The sequence below is a fragment of the Dendropsophus ebraccatus genome, chromosome 6 (assembly GCF_027789765.1).
Source record: "Dendropsophus ebraccatus isolate aDenEbr1 chromosome 6, aDenEbr1.pat, whole genome shotgun sequence".
Lineage (NCBI taxonomy): Eukaryota > Metazoa > Chordata > Amphibia > Anura > Hylidae > Dendropsophus > Dendropsophus ebraccatus.
In genome coordinates this window covers 108,056,126-108,073,897 of record NC_091459.1, presented here as the reverse complement: position 1 = coordinate 108,073,897, position 17,772 = coordinate 108,056,126, and the positions used below count along the sequence as shown (strand labels likewise).

General features: G+C 41.7%; 1 protein-coding gene across 2 annotated transcripts in view; it reads right to left on the bottom strand.

Moving 5' to 3' along the window:
- Positions 1–17,772, bottom strand: part of SPHKAP (SPHK1 interactor, AKAP domain containing) — a 167,354-nt gene that overhangs the window by 86,388 nt on the left and 63,194 nt on the right. The window contains exons 2-3 of one of the 2 annotated variants that reach the window (XM_069975571.1): positions 13,359–13,473; positions 3,336–3,446 (exon numbers count right to left, since the gene is read on the bottom strand). In XM_069975571.1, coding sequence (XP_069831672.1) covers positions 3,336–3,446; positions 13,359–13,473 — 226 coding nt within the window. Of the gene's footprint in view, positions 1–3,335; positions 3,447–7,922; positions 8,039–13,358; positions 13,474–17,772 lie in introns of those variants that run through there. The other variant, XM_069975572.1, reaches the window with a different exon arrangement.

Sequence of the window (17,772 nt, the reverse complement as noted above, 5' to 3'; positions counted from 1 at the left end):
TTGATATCACATTGGCTGTAGTTCTTAAACTGTGTATCCCTTGCCACCTATCTCATTGAACAACTCACAGTAAGATTTTTATATGTGCATCAATCATCTGGACATGTATTTACCTTTCTGCAAAGTCCTGTAAGACCAAAGGCAGGCTTCATAAATATCATTTCTTCCATCATTCTGTACAGAAAGCAGCAAGCTTTGTCCTTGACACCATTGCCTGCCCTTCTTTCACCGATATCCCTCCATATCTTATTATGTTTCCCTTGGATTAAGCAATTCTTACACCTTGTATTTCTTGGCTAGTAATTCATAAGGTACAGTGAGCAAGAACTGAATAGTTTCACTGGTGTCACAGGATGAAGATTATCAGAAAGGAAAAGCTGAAAGAAGCGGGATCTGAACCATGTGAATATGTTTCATTATCTGTTTATGGCAGAGTTGGATTACGTGCCCACGGGACTCCAGGCAAGCTGCCACTTTGCCCAGTTCCTCATCAAGCTGTTACCATCCCTCCAGCAATGCACTGTGTCCTTTCAAGCTTGTAACATAGCTATTCATGTGTCTTATGGGAGAAAGTATTTGTCAGGTACTTTGGGCTTTTGGCCACAGATGATGGATATTGTTATTTGTAGTCCCTTCTAATATCTTCTTGTAGTCTCTACTATGGGAAATTTTAATAATGAAATTTTACTATACATACATTATATTCTGCAGTAGATGTACAGTATCTATTATTTCAGTCACTTATTGGCTTTAAAGGGAATGTAACATCAGTATATCTGCTTTAAGACCTGCACATGGATAGAAGGTCACCGGCGAGGGGAAGCCGACACCGAGGTCCTTTTTTTGAACCGTGGTCCAATTCCCACGTATGGCGCCATTCTGTTCCCGGGTGCCGGCTGGGAATGAAGCACTGGAGGCAGGCCGGCTCGCAACTAGTGGAAGGAAACAACCGTCCTTCTATGATGCGGCTCCATTGATTCTAATGAAGCTGCTTCCCTGCGCCGTCACCGTTCTATCCATGTGCAAATCTTAAAGCGAATGTACTGATGGTACATTTGCTTTAACCAATGGTCTAGCCAGTATTAAAGGGAAACTATGGGCAGGTTAGAAGCTTCTCAGCTGAGCATTTCCGCGCCTTCATTTTGGCAATCATTGTGGGTCTCCTGGATCCACATCAATCCAAACTTCTGACATGCCAGAAATCATGGTTACCCTGCGATATTCCGAGATTCTTAATTTTTTTTACTTAGCTGGGGGCACAGTAAAAACAATTAATAAATGATACTCTCACTACTTGATGTGAGGTGTGGGTGGATGTGGGTGGTGGTGGTCGAGGTAGTGGTAATCCAGATAGATAGTAGAAAGGACCCGGCACTCACCAAGTAGTTTGGCTCATTTATTGTAGTGCAGTAGACATCAGGTAGAGTAAGTAGCGTTTCGGACAAACATGGCCTTCATCAGGTTAAGGAGTACTCCTTAAGCTGATGAAGGCCATGCTTGGCCGAAACGCATCCTTACTCTACCAGATGTCTACTGCACTACAATAAATGAGCTAAACTACTTGGTGAGTGCCGGGTCCTTTCTACTAACTACTTGTTGTTGAGACATCTCATTTATATTGCTTCCAGATATACACCATTCTGCCAACCTTGTGTACAGTGACTATATTAAAGCAAACTTTTCCCTCCCCATACTCTAGTGAAATATTGCTGGTAATAAATACTCATATAGCCCTTGTATCACATGGCACATTAGAAGTCAGTGGGCATCTGCTCATGCTCTGTTCTTTCAGTCTGGGCAGACAACTACATATCAGCAATGTCCCAGAATCCTCTTTTTACCATATTGCTACAGGGAAAAAACATTGTTATCTGTAAGCCATGGTGAAACCCATTGTCATGACTACTGCCATGATCGTGCCGGTGTCTGAATGATGCCACATGACAGGCTATGAACATAGCTGCTACATTATATCCAAAGTGACGGACCGAATGAGATCCAGGAAACAATCGGTCTTTATTCAGAAGACCTTCAGACAATTTCTGTGGCTAGACACTGACTTGTAATAGCCGTACATAATCACAATTCTACACTCCTGTCATTGACCATAGTTCTAACGCCACCAGTCATCAAACTAAATGGATTAGGTTCAACCTTGACCAGGGATTATTGGGATTCAGGGGTAATAATCTGAATATAGTCACATTTCAAATACTACATGAATAACATGTAAAGGGATCAGTTCTGGTTTGGGATCTAGGGTTTCCTGTAAGGACGTTTGAAACCTTTGAAGGAGATCTCTTGTATCCCAGATATTAAAATAAAAAACATTGCCCTTCATTCTATTCTAATGGATTGTCGGCAATTGGAAAAACGATTTTTACGATTTACCAACGAGGTGTGCCAATATTGTCCATGGGTTGTGGCTGGTATTGCAGCTGAGCTCCATTCAGGGGATTAATGCTGCCATGCTTTTCTAGACTCCTACAATCTCCTTATCATTCCCAACTAGTGTCATTCTGTATATTCTTATTTATCATTCCCTACTAGTGTCATTCTGTGTATTCTTATTTATCATTCCCTACTAGTGTCATTCTGTATATTCTTATTTATCATTCCCTACTAGTGTCATTCTGTATATTCTTATTTATCATTCCCTACTAGTGTCATTCTGTATATTCTTATTTATCATTCCCTACTAGTGTCATTCTGTGTATTCTTATGTATCATTCCCTACTAGTGTCATTCTGTATATTCTTATTTATCATTCCCTACTAGTGTCATTCTGTATATTCTTATTTATCATTCCCTACTAGTGTCATTCTGTGTATTCTTATGTATCATTCCCTACTAGTGTCATTCTGTATATTCTTATTTATCATTCCCTACTAGTGTCATTCTGTATATTCTTATTTATCATTCCCTACTAGTGTCATTCTGTGTATTCTTATGTATCATTCCCTACTAAAGTCATTCTGTGTTTTCTTATGTATCATTCCCTACTAGTGTCATTCTGTATATTCTTATTTATTATTCCCAACTAGTGTGATTCTGTATATTCTTATTTATCATTCCCTACTAGTGTCATTCTGTAAAAGACAAAAGCACAGCGCCTCATCGGGTGACAGGTGAGTCAAAGAAGTAAAAGCAGTTCAATGGGTGCACGCTCACCTGATTCAGTTGTACATAGCCACAACTGTTTAAAAGGTCAGTTTCACACATAACGCGTTGTTTTTATGGAATTCTAAATTAAATGATCATTTTACTCACGAGGCCTGTGCTTATGGGTATCTGCTTGCTTTTTTGTGCATTGGCTTCTGTATATTGTTACTTACAGAGGTGCAGTTGGACTCCATGCTCTCCTCCACTAGGCTGACCTTGCAAAGGTTCTTGGAATTTTGTAGCCAATACTCTAATGAATCTGTAGGTTGGTTGGGACAGATGACCTGGAAATAAAGACAAAATGTACAGTTGCAAATTTATTGTTCCTATAAGTATATAAAGCCTAAGGCTGGGTTCACACGCTGTAACTGTGCGGCTGTATTTTTTATGCGGCTGTAAATGTGCGGGTGAAACTACTGCCGTGGGAAAAAATAGACATGCGGCTCAAAACATACGGTCATTTACTTGGAAATCTGGTTCAACTAAAAATAACAAATAAAATGTTAAGAAAGTGATGCAAACACCTCTGGATGCATCTGGGAAAGCAGGGAACACAGTTTACATGAATTGCTATTACCGGGGTTTGCGATCCTCTGCACTATAGCCGATGTCTCTCATGGTTAATATATTGAATTAATAAAACACATTTTCTGTCTAATAAAGTCCCTTTTATTGTTCAATAATTAAATGTAAACGATTCCATCATTTTGCAATTAAATATACTGTTAAAATAAATATATATATAAATAAATGTATATTTATCTATATATTTATTTTTTGACAGTATATTGAATTGCACAATGATGGATTCGTTAGAATTAAATTATTGAACAAAGAAACTGTATTTATTTAAACGAAAATGTGTTTTCTTAATTAAATATTAATTAGTACAGGAAGCTCTATAAGCCGGTAATTCATATTCCCGGCAATAGAGCATTCTGTACTAATCATCACTTTACTTTACTCAAAACATCAAATGTTTCTTCTAATTATGTTATGACAATAACATTATTAGAAGAAACATTTAGAATTATATGTGCGCTCAGCTGATTGGCTGTTCGGCTGAGCGCACATATAATTAGCCGGTCCGCAGTACAGTGACTTCATTGTGCTGCGGACCAGCGAAGAGGACACATCGGGGTGAGTATAGAGCTCTCCCCACCCCCTCCCCAGCACTGCACCCCTCCCAGCAAGGAAGGGGGGGTCAGTTAACCCCTTCCTTGCTGGGATGGGTGCAGTCTGACATCAGTCTGGCCCCCCGGGGGTTAAGGGGGATGCAATACATCCTCCCTTAACCCCTTGGGGGTCAGACTGTAAGCAGCGATCTGTAAAGATGCTGCATACTGTAAGGAGCACAACACCGCTCACAATGATGGGTGTTGTGCTCCTGTTTGTGTGTTTTTTGTGTGTTTCTCCCTTTTTGTTTTTCAGATATCGGTATCCTGGGGATTACGACGGATTCCGTGGACTACGTCGATGACCAGCGGTTGTTCTTTGAATTTTTTAAATAAAATGGTCAATGAGGGGTGTGGGGGTGTTTTTATTTGAATAAAAAATTTTTTAAACTTGTGTCTTGTCTTTATTTCTTTACTTTTTAGACTTAGTAGTGGAAGCCGTCTAATAGACGGAATCCATTACTAAGTTGGGGCCTAGTGTTAGCCTGTATAAAATGGCTAACACTAACCCCCCATTATTACCCCAGTACCCAATGCCACCAGGGGTACTGGGAAGAGCCAGGTGCCAGTGGTCCCGGAGCGTCAAAATTGGCGCTCCTGGACCGGGCGGCAGCAGGCTGGTAATATTTAGGCTGGGGAGGGCCTAAACCAATGGCTCTTCCCACCCTGGTGTTACCAGGCTGCTGTCGTTTGGTTTTTAACCCGGCTGGTTATAAAAATAGGGGGGACCCTATGCGTTTTTTTTTTTTAAATAAATAAATAATTAAAAAAAAACGCATAGGGTCCCCCCTATTTTTATAACCAGCCGGGTTAAAAACCAAACGACAGCAGCCTGGTAACACCAGGGTGGGAAGAGCCATTGGTTTAGGCCCTCCCCAGCCTAAATCTTACCAGCCTGCTGCCGCCCGGTCCAGGAGCGCCAATTTTGACGCTCCGGGACCACTGGCACCCGGCTCTTCCCAGTACCCCTGGTGGCATTGGGTACTGGGGTAATAATAGGGGGTTAGTGTTAGCCATTTTATACCGGCTAACACTAGGCCCCAACTTAGTAATGGATTCCGTCTATTAGACGGCTTCCACTACTAAGTCTAAAAAGTAAAGAAATAAAGACAAGACACAAGTTTTTAAAATTTTTTTATTCAAATAAAAACACCCCCACACCCCTCATTGACCATTTTATTTAAAAAATTCAAAGAACAACCGCTGGTCATCGACGTAGTCCATGGAATCCGACGTAATCCCCAGGATACCGATATCTGAAAAACAAAAAGGGAGAAACACACAAAATAAACACAAACAGGAGCACAACACCCATCATTGTGAGCGGTGTTGTGCTCCTTACAGTATGCAGCATCTTTACAGATCGCTGCTTACAGTCTGACCCCCAAGGGGTTAAGGGAGGATGTATTGCATCCCCCTTAACCCCCGGGGGGCCAGACTGATGTCAGACTGCACCCATCCCAGCAAGGAAGGGGTTAACTGACCCCCCCTTCCTTGCTGGGAGGGGTGCAGTGCTGGGGAGGGGGTGGGGAGAGCTCTATACTCACCCCGATGTGTCCTCTTCGCTGGTCCGCAGCACAATGAAGTCACTGTACTGCGGACCGGCTTATTATATGTGCGCTCAGCCGAACAGCCAATCAGCTGAGCGCACATATAATTCTAAATGTTTCTTCTAATAATGCTATTGTCATAACATAATTAGAAGAAACATTTGATGTTTTCATTAAAGTAAAGTGATGATTAGTACAGAATGCTCTATTGCCGGCATATGAATTAACGGCTTATGGAGCTTCCTGTACTAATTAATATTTAATGAATAAAACACATTTTCTTGGAAATAAATTCAGTTTCCTTGGTCAATAATTTAATTCTAACGAATCCATCATTGTGCAATTCAATATACTGTCAAAAAATAAATATATAGATAAATATACATTTATTTATATATCTATTTTTTTTAACAGTATATTTAATTGCAAAATGATGGATTCGTTAGAAATAAATTATTGATCAACGAAAGTGTCTTGATTACAAATAAAATGTCTTTGATTAATTTAATATATTAACTATTAGAGGCATCGGCATTCGGCATCATTGCCGGCTATTTTTGAAGTACTCCATACGGACCGCCTGTCAATCCACGGCCGCATGTCCAGCCGCAAACAATGGTCTTGTTCATTTTTTACGGGTCCGTTTACGATAGGGCCGTAGATTCAGAGATAGTGTGCACTGTGCAGCCGCATATCCTATACTTCCCAGCATACACACGAACCATCAAAAATACCGCCGCACAATTACAGCCGCACATACAGCCTCACTCTTACAACGTGTGAACCGAGCCCCCAAGCGTAACTGTCATGTATTTTTTTATTGCAGAAATCAGTAGTATAAGCGATTTTAAGAAACTCTGTAATAGGTTTCATCAGCCAAAAAAGCCTCCTTCTGTACTCAAGAAGCAATCTCCCAGCCTCCCCCCCTGACTTCTTATCTGTGCATTATCAGGCAAACAAGTCTTCATTACAGAGAAGCCAGTGAAGACGGGTTCTGCTCTCTCCATTGTAAGCCTATGGAGGGGGGAGGGGCTGAGGGAGATGAGGGAGCAGGAAGAGGTGACATGAAGGTCAGCTGTTTGTAGACTCTCTGGGCACCTAAAACACTAAATTCAGGTGTCAGAAAGGTCAGTGCCTATCTATGAACTTACTGAGAGAAGATTGCAGGGTGTTGTGCTGTGCAGGACTGCTCCGTGCTCAGTCACTCCTAACAGCCCCTCCCCTCTCCATAGCCACATAATGGAGACAGAAATCCTGCTTCATTTGATGTGAGGGGGGAGGCTGGGAGATTGCTTTTTCACTACAGAAGGAAACTCTTTTAGTACATGAAACCTATTACAGAGTTTCTTAAAATCGCTTGAACTGTTGATATTTAATGTTTTCAGAAAAATGACCCTGAAATGACAGTTACGCTTTAACTTAGACTAAGCAGAATGAAAATGCACCAAATTTAACATGTGTATGATACATGCCTGACACTTTTGCCCAGCTTAAAGGGGTACTCCGACGCTGATTTTTTAAAAAAAGCAATCAATTAAACATAGTTTTTACATTACAGTTCTCCCTTTTCTGAGCAGCTGGCACTCCCCCTTAAGACCCAAATGACCCAAATTGGCAGGATATACCTGTGCTCACATGTCAGTACCTCATGTCTTTCCCATTCTGTTTGCAGCAGCATTGGTGAGTGCAATACCACATTCATACTTGTCTTGTTTGGGGGCAGCCTTCCCCACCGGTGGTGCCGGCTGGGTTTTGGGGGGGCACTTTGGATTTGGCCCTGTGACATTGGGGTTGCAGGCGCCATTCCATGGCCTTCCTGCACGTGCACGTGTACAGGCGGGGGTGGCGGTCGCTGACCGACACGGTGGTGAGTTAGCGTAGGGACCCGTGTGAACGAGGCTATTATGGTTTGATCAAATTATATACCGACACCCTGACGGTTTTTAAAATAGGCCTAGCAGCACTAGCGTCAGCCATATGTGGGATGTGCAGCCGCTCCTCTCTCTCCATGTCGTGTTATAGTTTTCCCACTTACCATCCCTCCTGCGTCTGTCTCCATTTCAATTTCCCGCTACTTGCAGGTCCCTGAAGCTCCAGTTGGTGTCTTCATTTTTTCTTTACTTCCTGGTTTGGGCTTTCCCATGATGCACGTTGTCTCCTGTGATGTCTAACTGACTCTGTAAAACTGTTAGATGGCTTACAGCTTGTTCAGCCAATCAGAGCTGGGCAACCTGAGTCATCTGACAAAGGGAGGCTGGCCTAACAGGGCTTAGACCCGCCTCCCTCTTGATTGCGTCATTGTCGCAAAATTGCTGCCACAGAGCAGCCTGGGGTCAACAGTCATTAGGTAAGAATGAGTTTACTTCACTTCCTGGTGGGGGGTGGAGGGAGGAAAAGATAGGGAAGGGGGGCAGATAGGTGATTGAAGCATATTACAAAGTTATATAACTTTGTAATGTGTTTCAATTACTGGGAAGAAGCTTTTCGCTGGAGTACCCCTTTAGGCTATGTTCACAAAAGGTAAAACTACGGCCGTAGTTTTGCGTTATGGAACAATTCCTTATGTGCAATGAGATCCCGGCCGGAGCGTACACACATCGTACACGCTCCGGCCGGGATCCCATGCGGCGCCAGAACAAAACTGATAGGTCAGCTTTCTGTGGCGCTCGCTTCACTGTGGGCTATGGGAAGCTCTGATGCGGGCGCACGCTGATGCACCCGCATCAGAGCTCTGTGGCCGGAAGGATCATCTCGGCCAGGGTCACGGAACGGCCGGTCTCATACGTAGTGTGAACATAGCCTTAAACCTACTCTACTCTATTTCTATATGTTATAACTTAATTTTTGTTGGCACATGTCACATTTTAAGCCATGCTCCCTTTCTGCCAAGCCTGTCCTCTTGTTGATGTAAAAAACGGCGAGCTAGGCACATTGGTCTATTCTTTATAGCTCATTTGCTTCATCATTGTGTCTAATGCATGTGAAGTTTTGCACATAGGTAAATCTCCCCTACAGTTATACAGAATTATATGAAATTATACAATATAATTGAGGAATCTTAATGAATTTATCATTTTTTAAGAAAAATATGCAGTTAATTTGATTTGGGTATCTAGAGGTAAATTCTGCCTTTGATGCGGCTTTATTGAATATATTAGGGAATTGCATCGACATCTGTTCCCTGATATAATGTTAACATAGAAAACACTCAATTTAGTTTCATTGGTTATGCATATACAGTTCTAATTCCTGGTTGTATACAGAGCTCTATATTGGAATGGGATATGTGATATTGGAAAGTATTCTCCTCTGATAGACCATAAGTGATCACATGACATAAACTGTACTGTCCTGCAGACTATTTCACAGCATTATATAAATTCTCCCATGTCCTTGGTTGGATTAAACCCAGGATCCATGTGCTGCAAGCCAACAATACAATTCCACCGCAGCACCCCCTACAGGGAAAATGCAGCATTACATGTTCACCATTGAAATGGGACGTCCATGTACCACAACTTCCTGCATGACATGCAGCAACTGATAAGTATGGGAAGACTTGATATTTTTAAAGAAGTAAATCACAAATCTATACAACTTTCTGGAACCAGTTGATTTGAAAGAAAAAGATTTTACTTTAAGGAAAGTAATACATTGTGTGAACAAGTATTTTATTCAGTATTTGGTCCACATTTTGACCAGTATTTCCCAGAACCAGGAGTGGAACTGACCCTATGAAAAACTGTAGGTAGGTAGATCTGCACCTTTTTTTGGTGTTTTGAGCCCTCGCCTGGTTTAGGCTAAAATTGTAACCAAATTGAGGCATGAAATAAGGACAAAATGCTACATGTGAACTCAGCCTTAGTTATATGGAGCGATAAATAACCCTTAAAAATGAACAAACTTAGAGGTCAAATTTAGAAGCACATAACAGAAAATTAGTGCTTTTAAGGGTATTCATCTTTTTTACCTTATTCTTACAACATGTCCTAAGTACTACTTTGTACAGATTTAAAGATTAAAGGGGTACTCCGGTGACATTTTTTAAAAAAGTTATACAGATTTGTAAATCTCTTCCATTAACAAATCTCAAGTCTTCCAGTGCTTTTCAGCTGCTGTACGTCCTGCAGGAAGTGGTGTATTCTTTTAGGTCTGACACAGTGCTCTCTGCTGCCACCTCTGTCCATGTCAGGAACTGTCCAGAGCAGTAGCAAATTCCCATAGGAAACCTCTCCTGCTCTGGAAAGTTCCTGACATGGACAGAGGTGGCAGCAGAGAGCATTGTGTCAGACTGGAAAGAATACACCACTTCCTGCAGGACAAACAGCAGCTAATTAGTACGGGAGGACTTATTTTTTTAACTAGAAGCAAATTACAAATCTGTATAACTTTCTGGCACCAGTATATTTGCAAACAATTATTTTTTCCCCGCAGTACCCCTTTAACTGCATCTTTACTGAACATTCGTCCATAGGTTATCAAGATAGTACAATATTGTCATGTTCCTAATAAACAGTGTAGTTTAATTTTATAGCATGAGCTTTAATATCATGACCAGCAATGGGTTAACCAGAGAAATGACTTCTGCATATGTCATTTATTCCAAATCGGATCTCTTCATTCTCAGACACGGACCCTCGGTTAATTGAATTACTTGGCTAAATTACAGGTTATTAAAAGGAAAACAAGCTGTGGATAGATTGTCGCTGAGCAGAGACCAAACAGAAGGCACTGGCAATTTACAGAGCAGCTCAGCTTCCAGCAAAGTGCAGGACTGCGAGAACTGGCGGAACATTACTAGGAGTTGAACATTACTGAGGAGTTGTACATTTAGCATGAAGGCGAATGAGTCATCTGAATTCCAATAAGGAACTTGAGGGAAAGCTATGATTTGAAGATTCTAAAGAGCACAGCCTGTACAGAATGGCTCTAATATTAATAATACCTTAGTAAATAACAATGTATTTATCAGAGCCTGACATTTTTGGCATGGGAGTAAAGGGTGCAAAAAGCCCTGTTATGCCTGACTCATAAGATGCCCTCCTACGGTATGATTACATGTAAACAATTTGACTTCTCAGAAATCTCGGCCTCTTCATAAGTTTTGGGTAATTATCACCCCATGTGTCAAGCATGAAAACTGGAGGCAGAAGGTGGCATGCATCACCTACAAGATGCCAAATGCCTTGATTTAGACTAGGACTCCAGAGTGGCTTTTAGTGCCAAAAAACAAAACAAAACAGTTGAATAGTATGTTGTATTACATTGTTCTGTTCAGCCATTCTCCTGATATGCCGGAAAATGTGCATACGGGCTCCAACACTCCCTCCACCCTCTGGCCACTGTCTCCCTATACAGAGAATATGTACACAGAATAGACAAAGAACTGCCAATCAGAACTGGTGGGCAGAGGGAGCTGGTGCTCATGAATATAAAGGACTACTGAGCACATGCATATAATGGTGAGGACTAGTATGCAGTGCTCAGAGATATCTCCAAATCAGCTGGCCAGAACAAAGTAAGTGATAGTTCATTCTGTTCAGCTTCTCTGTCACTAGTTCATGCTACTCTTAAATAGGACAGCATAAACCTATCGACAGAGTCTCTTTAAGTTAATAGTGGATGGATGTACTTCACATTATACTGTCACTTTCACATGGAGCCCTAGTCTTAGGACAAGGTTGTTAAGCTACAACTCTGTGAGCAGAAGAAGGGTGCAATGAAAGCCCATGGAGTCTATAGAACCTCAGTATAATGTTTCTATACTTTTTTACAGAAGATGCTTTTTGTTATGAACTCTGTAAATCGGACTACATGATCCTTAAGGCTGGGTTCACACTACTGTACATCTGTACATTTAATAGCAATAAAAGTTTATTAACCATAAAACTATAGAGTACAGCTTTGTAGTAAGGTGTACCACCTTATAAAGCCTTCTCCGGTACACATTTAAGTATGGTATATTTTTTTTATGTACAGATGTGTCTTTTCCATCAGTTTAGTTAAAGGGGTTTTCCGGCGTTCGTCATTTTTGAACATATTGCTGCTGGTGCATAGGAAACAATAAACATGTTATGCTTACCTCTCTGCACTCCCCTGGTGACCTGTTGAGGTGTGGCTGGTGCCCCCTGCTGACTGCAGAGCCTCCATTTTAGAGACAAACTAATCTCAGGAGTGACAGCTGGATCAGCCAATCACTGATTGAGGTGGGACAGAGCTGTAGCCAATCATTGGCTGAGCGGGGGACACCAGCAACACTGCAACAGGACATGGGGGGAGCACGAAGTGGTAAGCATAACATGTTTATTGTTTTATGTGTACCAGCAGCAATATATTCATGTCAGCAATACATACATATATGTTCCTGCTGCACAAACCCCGTGCAGCAGGAACGTATATGTACGTTCCTGACTGTCAGAGGGGTTTAATGTGTGCGGGACTGCTGCAGTGAGAGAGGTCCCACACACATCAGTGTCCCGGGGGCCGAGGATAATAACAGGCAGCTGCGATCCCGCAGCTTCCTGTCATTAATCTCTTAAACACTGCGATCTATAGCGATCACAGCGTTTAAGGTAGTCAGTGACAGGACAAGCTCCTGTCACGGACTGATCAACATAGCTGCGGGGGTCCCGAATGTTTGTACTGATGGGCGGGGGTAAGTTACTTACCTCCGTCCTATCGGATTGGTGTTCTGTGTATAGAGTCTGCTCTCAGGCTGATAACACTGATCTATGCAATATATTGATTGCATGTTTTAAAGTGAATAAAAGTGTTTTTTTTTTTTTTTTTAAAGTGTAATAAAGTAAAAAAGTTTTTAAAAGTATTTAAAAAAAAACCCCGTAAACGGAAAAAAAGGGCCAGGATTAATGATTTTTTATAATTATATATCAGAAAAAAATTAATAAAACCAATAAAAATTTTCTTTTACACCAAAATGATATTAATAAAAACTAGAGATCATAGTGCAAAAAATGACACCTCAACCAGCCCTGCTGGTGGAAAAATAAAAAGCGCCCAGACATCCGTGCATCAATGTCTTGAAGGGGTTAAATGGTTTTTCATTAAACCCATGTAGGACAATATCACAACATGCTGTTAAAACACTGAAAAGGCTTTATTTACTCGACAATGTGTCCATGCTTAGACAATGCAGTGTACTGAGATGTGTACGCTCCTAACTCAATATATCCTATAGTGTGAGATCCCCAGCTTGCCACAGCAGCATCTTTTATTAAGTATGTACATTATCCATTGTGTTTGTCTATGGTCAGTGACTATTATAGAAAGTGCATGGTTTTCATAACCAATTGGAAACATTAACTAAACTAAAGGAAAGGCCTTTTTAGTATAAACCTCTGCTTTGTGTTAAAAAGCTGATGCAGTTGTGTTCCAATAAACCGACTGTGTGTAAAACACAACTTTCAGAGAAAAAGTACTCAGACTGATAAATCCTTCTATAGGAATACGGTACCTTTTTGCATGCTGTGATGGAACTCCCCAGGTTGCTGGTTGATGTGTCATTGATGCTGTTCCCCACACTGCTCCCGTGTTTGTCTGTGGGTCCGTACATGGCTGCCAGGTCACCACTGTTAAAATAAAACAAATATAGTTGGAGTGACAATCTGTGTAGGGTTATTACTTCAGTTGTACTATCACATTTATTGAAACAGCTTATAACCACAATTTATAACCTATGGATAGCTCATCAGTCTGTTTTACCTGGAAAACCAGGCAAAGTAACTGCTACACTTAAAGGGGTTATCCAGCGCTACAAAAACATGGCCACTTTCTTCCAGAGACAGCCTTGTCTCCAGCTCGGGCGGGTTTTTGCTGCTCAGTTCCATTGAAGTGAATGAAGCTTAACTGCAAACCGCATCTGAACTGGAGACAAGAGTTGTGTTGTCTCTGAAAGAAAGTGGCCATGTTTTTGTAACACTGGATAACCCCTTTAAAGGGACACACACCGTACATCGACACACGAATCACTACCCCTTATTTGTTAAGACAGCATCTTAGACTGCTCCTGGCTGCTCTCATATGTAGATATATATATATATATATATATATATATATATATATCTACATATGAGAGCAGCCAGGAGTATATATATATGTTTTAGAAAGAAATTCAGGTTGAGAGAGGAGAGATCCCACAGGAGATCCCACAGGCTGTGTACTAGTGTAGAGGGAGAGGTGCACCTATGTGTGTGGGAGACTCTTCAGCTGCCTAGGTGCCTGCTCAGACAGTAGATACCTTCTGGGCTGTAGATTGATTAAAGCAGCTCTGTACCCACAATCTGTCCCCCCAAACCATTTGTACCTTCAGATAGCTGCTTTTAATCCAAAATCTGTTCTGGGGTCTGTTCGACAGGTGATGCAGTTATTGTCCTAAAAAAACACTTTTAAACTGGCAGCCCTGTGCCAAACGGCCGGGGCTTAGATTGTGTATGCATTAGGCTGGCACAACCTCTCTGTCTCTCCTACCCGCCCTCCTCATCATTAGGAATGCTCCAGGCAGATTGTCTCCTATTCTCCACCTGTGTCAGCCCGGCACATGGGCTGGATCGTTAAGACAGGAGAAAATGTTCTAGGGGCATTCCTAATGATGAAGAGTGTGGGGAGGAGGGATGGAGGGGTGGTGAAAAGTTAGGGCACAGATATTCACGGCAGTTTGACACAGGGCTGCAAGTTTAAAAGTTGTTTTTAGGACAATAACTGCATCCCCTGCCGAACGGACCCCAGGACAGATCTTGGATTAAAAGCAGCTATCCGAAGGTACAAGCGGTTTGGGGGGGGGGGGGCAGATTGTGGGTAAAGAGTCACTTTAAAGTAGAGCTTGTGTATGAGAGAGAGCAAACACAGCAGCGCACTAGATACACAGAACTTAAATCTAATATGTATTACTGGGACAAGAGACTTTCCTACATGAGACAAAACTGAAGCAGAAGATTGCAGCCTGAAATTTAGAGCAATGTAATAAACTCAAGTGAGCTTCTAACATATGTCAGATATTGTTTTTCATAACTGAGTCTGAGTGCCACATGACTGATATGGACTCACATGGGACCATCTTACTTATATAGACACATAGACACGTGTTGCCGCATGCTACTTTCTCTGCTTGTTCTACTGATCGGTTGGGGTCTATACACCATACTGATAAAAACTTTTCACAGGTAAGTGTTGTGTAGGAGACACTTTAAAGTGATACTGTCACCCCCCCCCCCTTCATTTCATAGGTTAACAGTGTCACCTATGGCAGTAAGGGCCTGTTTACACTGGGCAAACTCAGCGGAATTCTGCAGCAGAGCTCTCCACCTCGGGATCCCACCTGCCTCTGTTCCAAACAGTGTGTCTATGGGAGAGTGGAGGCGAGCAAGCCCTCCCATAGACACGCTGTTCGACACTGAGGCAGTTGGGATTCTCCGCCACAGAATTCCCCTGAATCTGCTGTGTGAACAGGTCTTTAGGCCCTATCTCCTATCTTTAATAAATATTCAAAGAAACTAAAAGCTACACTGTCATAAGACTAAAGACGTGGGGATTCTGCAGTACTGGGGATATTCTCTTGGCCGTGTGTACGGTGAAACTCTAATCAACCAGGGTATATAAGGGTGGAACTGACAAAGGTGATCTGAGCCCATCTGGAACATCGACAGACAGATTACTCTGCTCTCATTGTTATTCTGGCTGTTTGTGCACACAACATGGAGCTCCCCCAGGATCATTGACACTAAGTGATTACTCATTTACCTTTGCATGCTTATTGTGGTGTGCTTTTATATTTTAGTACTTTAGCCATTTGCATTACTTTTTATGATCTTTTTTAATATACTCACTAAACTAAACATCTGTTCACACAGTAATGCGTGTGAATCTGTAAATCACCACCTCTATGCAGATATATTATAAAAGGCATTAGCACAGAAGGCTGGTCCTGGTATGAGAATAAAAGGGATGTAATACTTGTAGAGGGGAATCCATGTTGAACTAGTCACTCGAACATAACAGACAAGGCCTAGGCAATCTATAAAGCCGCACTGACTTATGTCGCGTACGCCCTTGCTGACTTCTCTCTCTAGCTCTCGTTTCCCACAAAATTATATATCAATCTGTTCAGCTCTTTCTGCTCTATAACATGATCCTGGCAGATCAGACTGCATAATCAATGTGACAGGATCTCGTTCTTACTAAGTGATGCAATATGGCACCATGCTATATGGTAATGAGTAGGATATTTGCACAGTGAATGAAGGAAAAGTCTTAAGGTCGTAACAAGATAATTAGAACTAAATAATTATCCAGATCGAGTTGTTCAGCTGTTATTCCTCTACAAGTTCTTTCATGCCCGGTCAGTCTTTCTCAGAAGCACCACAGGTTACTTAACCAGTACAGAATAATTAGAAAATTACATTTACTCCTCACCGGGGGAAGCAGTTTCAATTAACTATGGAATGGTATAAATTCTGAGCTCAGGGTCTTGTCCTCACCAGAAGAACATGTCGTACTCCTATTCTCAGCCAGTAATCACTCTTCTAGTCACGGTGCTGGTGTCAGAATAAAGCGCACATTTACTCCTGGTGGGCAGATACGCTACTGAGGTGTGACGAGTTGGGGCCAAGGGGCCTCCCGGCGAGGAACCATAAGGGGGGTCTCTGCGACCACGACATGGTTGTTGCTGGTAGGGTTTTAGTGGGGTAATAGCATGGGTTAGTTTTAATAGGAGTGATAAAAATGGCTGCTAGAGGAAAGAGAGGGGTGGGTTTAGCCGTGGGGGCTTTGTGTGTGGACAAAGGAAGTAGCTATGAGGGGGAGGTGACAGGTGAGCTAGGTGTTAAAGGGGGTAGGGTTATGAGGATAAAAAGGCCCTGGACAGTAGTCAGTCAATCACTGGCTGATGTTAGACGCTGCTGTGGCAAGTGATTGGTTGTGTGGCAAGTGATTGGCTGAGTGAGACGTCAGGATTCCGCTGCGAATATGTATACAGAATGATAATACAGGGAATTTTGCTGCGGAACTTGCAGCGTGAAATCCACTACGATTCCGGTACATGTGAACCCACCCTCAAGCTGAAAAATGAGACTTTCCTAATAGGATATTTAAAATGGTTTTTCTAAACTCAATATCTCATAAAGGTCTGGGTATTTCTGGGTATTATAAAAAGTGACAACTCCAATTTACATAGTAAGAAAGATTTCCACTTATCTTAATGGCTAGTTCAGGGCTATTTTTGGCTAATATACAAGGGTCAGTTCAAATTGTCTTAGAATGAAATTTCAGGTTGCTGCTTAATTGACGCACCCAGATGGATAGGTATGTAAAGGACATGAGTGATAAATTATATAAGCAGCGAGTCTGATAAACCAATAAATTCAGTTCTTTGTTCTTGTCAGGTTAAAAATCTTAACAATTAATTGTGAGAGAAAAATGCAAATCCTATACACCAGAAGACATGCATGTGACATCCATAACTGACGAGCAGGAGGTACATATATTTGCATATGGAATATAAGAGTATAGTATTACTAACCCTTTCTCTTTTGGCGCATACAACCACAGAATGTTAAAAAAAAAAAGTTAGAATTACTAGTCATTAAATATACCGGTACATTGTGTAGGGCAACTCTAAAGCTTTTATCTTCTTGGTGGGCGGTGCTTTATGGTACAAAAGAAAATAAGCAAATGGTGCATATCAATGGAATCTTCCATTATCCTGGCAGTAATAAGTCTGGACTAAATAGGGTCTAAAACAACTGCTTCATGAATACCCATATAACTACACTACTTAACCATGTCTATCTCTGGTATCGAAAGAGTACACAGTATTCCTGTGCAGGAAGGATTCAGGAGCTCCAGTCCCCAACACCAGGGTTATTGAAAATGCA